At 45.5% G+C, this 3,363-nt stretch overlaps 1 protein-coding gene across 1 annotated transcript; it reads left to right on the top strand.

The window, feature by feature from the left end:
* The first annotated feature begins 129 nt into the window (after nucleotides 1–129).
* LOC104965379 (potassium voltage-gated channel subfamily B member 2-like) lies at nucleotides 130–2,020 on the top strand. Its single transcript, XM_010794335.1, has 2 exons — nucleotides 130–319; nucleotides 1,244–2,020. Exon 2 carries the CDS (start codon nucleotides 1,346–1,348, stop codon nucleotides 2,018–2,020), a length of 675 nt encoding a protein of 224 aa, XP_010792637.1. The 5' UTR covers nucleotides 130–319; nucleotides 1,244–1,345.
* The last annotated feature ends 1,343 nt before the right edge of the window (nucleotides 2,021–3,363 follow it).

Below are 3,363 nucleotides of genomic sequence, written 5' to 3'. Positions count from 1 at the left end.
CGCGTCTGCAGCACAGTGATTCAGACCCTCCGGATGTAGGAACAGGCAGGACTGCTTCCACAGATGGAGAAACCACGCCGGTTCTGTCGCTGTGGACATCAGTAGAGGAAGATATTCACGGTTTTCTTCTTTCTCCTCCTCTCTTTTCGACTCGTTTTTCATCAAATATGTGGGACGCGCGTTCTCTGCGAGGCGTCCGCGGACTGCTCTCCTCCTCAGTGGCCGCTTGACCAGAGGGGGATCCCGGCTCCCTTTCAACCCTCTTCTCCCCCAAGGAACAAGAGGAGTTTGCATGCAAAAGGTGGTTTATCTCGGCAAGGTGAGAGAAACTGTTTTTCTGTGTCAGTTTCTGGACACTTTGAACACGTTGCGGGTGCAGCTTGTTTTAAGACTGATCACCATACGGGGTTGGATTTAAAAACACCTACAACAGAAATCGCCTAACAGGTCTGCAAGGCTTTGAGATTTATAGGACTGCAGAACAAGTTAGGAGGAATGGATTACTAATGCGATGCAGCTTTAAATCCAACACACTCCTACTCACTCTGTCCCATTTGCATAGTGAAATAGTCTCTGTAGTGGCCAGTGTTTGCTACAGAGAATCAGGCAAAGTAAAAACTGTTGCATTCAAGAAAATCCTCTTATCTTCAGTCTGAACTATGATGTTAAGCCTTGCTTCTAATTAAAATGGTAACCTGCCACAATTTATGATTAAAGACTCCAATATGTGCAACTTTTTATATCATTTTGAGGACTTATCCAAGAGCAAAGGGCATATCAATCATTCAGTTCAAATTAAAAACCCTCCACAGTGGCTTTTTATTATGTGCAAGAGGTTACATTTGTCAGAAAATGTGATTAAAATAACCTCAAATGTATTAATTTAATCATACAATGAGAACACTTGAAACTTGAATGCATTTTGAGGTTTATTTTTGGTTCACTTGCTCCCTGAATCCATCTCTGAGCGATGGGACTGCATAGAGAGCAGGTTTTCCATGGCTTCACTACACAGCAGTGCAGTGCAAAGCAAAGCAGCCATATTGACTGTTAAAACTAAATCATTGATTGTGTCTAACACCTCCCTGCGATGAAAGGATCAATGACGCTGTGCGGCTGTTACTGTTTATGACTGATATGTTAAGTAACAGGTGTGTGAGGAAAGTGATGATATCTATCCGCCTTGAAAAATGCTGAACACTGAAAAATGTTAATCTCATAACCTGTCTCTTTGTTTCCTCAGCCATGGAGGGACTTCCCTAAAGAGGATCCAACATAAATCAACATTCTTGGGACTTTTTTATTGTTGTTTTTTTAGAGTAACATCTCCCCCTTTTCCATCACCATGGCTGAGAAGATTGGACCGGGGTTGAAGTCCTCGAGCATCAGGTCCAACTCTTCTCTTCCCCCTGAGCCCATCGATATCGTCCGTATCAAAGCAAGGTCTCGCAGAGTTCGCCTCAACGTTGGGGGGCTGAATCACGAGGTCTTATGGCGAACTCTGGACCGATTACCCAGGACTCGCCTCGGGAAACTTCGAGACTGCAACACCCACGACTCCCTGATGGAGGTGTGCGACGACTACAGCCTCAACGAGAATGAGTACTTCTTCGACCGCCACCCGGGAGCTTTCACCTCCATCCTGAACTTCTACCGCACGGGGAAACTGCACATGATGGAGGAGATGTGCGCCCTTTCCTTCGGCCAGGAGTTGGACTACTGGGGGATTGACGAGATCTACCTGGAGTCCTGCTGCCAGGCGCGATACCACCAGAAGAAGGAGCAGATGAACGAAGAGCTTCGCAGGGAGGCGGAGACGATGAGAGATCGAGAGGGCGAGATCGAGTTTGATAACACCTGCTGTCCCGACAAGAGGAAGAAACTCTGGGATCTCCTGGAGAAACCCAGCTCCTCGGTGGCTGCCAAGGTAAGAAACCGAGACAGCAAGTGTGATCACGCGCCGCCCCCATCTCACATTCCCCGAGCACGGATCATAACACATTACAAGCACACCTATTAAAGGCCTATACTCCCACCTGTAAGAGATATCCATGGGTTCATGCGTTTGAATGTTAAACAGGCTCGCACTGTACGCTCATCTGAGGCCATCTGTCTGACTCTGTCTTCTTAATAGCAACAGTTGATGGATTGATATAGAGAAAGCTGCAGTCTTTGGGTTCCTGTGTGTGTCGTAATAGCAGAGAATGAAGTAGATGTGAAATCACGGAGAAGTCAAATGGAATCACTGCAGGAGCTAGATTTAGACTCGATTTGTTTTGACAGAAGTTATTGGCTGAGTCAGCTTTCTTTGCCGGGATGAAATATGTCGATGTTCACCAGTTAAGCCTCTTTTCTCGTGCAGTGGAATTACATGTCAGTGTTGAGCTGTTTCCTCATGAAACGTGGACAATAACCGGGGGTTTTCCTCTCACACGTAGTACACAACAGCAGAGAGACTTACTGGATATATGATTGGTTCAGATGAGGTGTGGTGCTTGGGCAAAAAAGCCATGAAACGGATTTCACCTGTTTTAAAGAACCGGTTGTTAATTTGGTTTTAAACAAAAGAGTCTCTTTCTGTTACTTGATTTTGCTGCAAGGATTTGGACAGAAGTTGTTGAATCTCCAGGTGTTTTTGTCTAAATGTCCCTTCTTCTTCAACCCCTGGATGTTTGTTTTCTGTGGTAGGAACCTTATCAAAGACTTGCAGTGAATTCTCCGTACTCTTTTCACACATTGGATGTCTCACAGCCTTTGTACTCGGGAGCTTTCCTATAAAATCTGTCTGACGTACAATCCAAATTATTCTGGCATTTGCGTTCTCTTATTAATGCATAGATCTTTTCCAGATTGCTGTGCATGAGTGTCAGTGAAATGATTGGATGATGACGTGTTTTGCAGGTGCATCAATGAAAACTGTTGGTTCTGGTTTTGGTACATGACGTCTGACCAGTATTGTCCAGTATGTCCTGGTGATGACATCTATATGACTCCTCCTCCTCCTCCTCCTCCTCCTCTTCATCATCCCGACCCCCCACTCTGAATCCTCAATTAGTGCGTCAACCTTTACGAAATCCAATCACTGGTAATTTAGCTTTCCTCTCCTCTCCAGTGTTCTGATCCCATCATCGATGCAGTGCAGGGATTATATTCCCAGTCAGAGGGTCATAAACACAGGGTCCAGTGTGTGTGTGTGTGTGTGTGTGTGTGTGTGTGTGTGTGTGTGTGTGTGTGTGTGTGTGTGTGTGTGTGTGTGTGTGTGTGTGTGTGTGTCTGCTGTACATGTGTTGCATTGTTTCGGCTGTTTGGAAATCCTTCGAGATTTAATTTCAGACCTCTGGTGCCTTGTGCTAAATTTACAGC

Source organism: Notothenia coriiceps, unplaced genomic scaffold, assembly GCF_000735185.1.
Source record: "Notothenia coriiceps isolate Sejong01 unplaced genomic scaffold, NC01 NC01_scaffold00037244, whole genome shotgun sequence".
Taxonomy (NCBI): Eukaryota; Metazoa; Chordata; class Actinopteri; order Perciformes; family Nototheniidae; genus Notothenia; species Notothenia coriiceps.
The sequence above is the reverse complement of the archived record's forward strand: the minus strand, read 5'-3'. Positions and strand labels throughout refer to the sequence as shown.

Coding starts and splice junctions, on each gene's coding strand:
- LOC104965379 (XM_010794335.1), top strand. CDS start 1,346: ATGGCTGAGAAGATTGGACCGGGGTTGAAGTCCTCGAGCATCAGGTCC.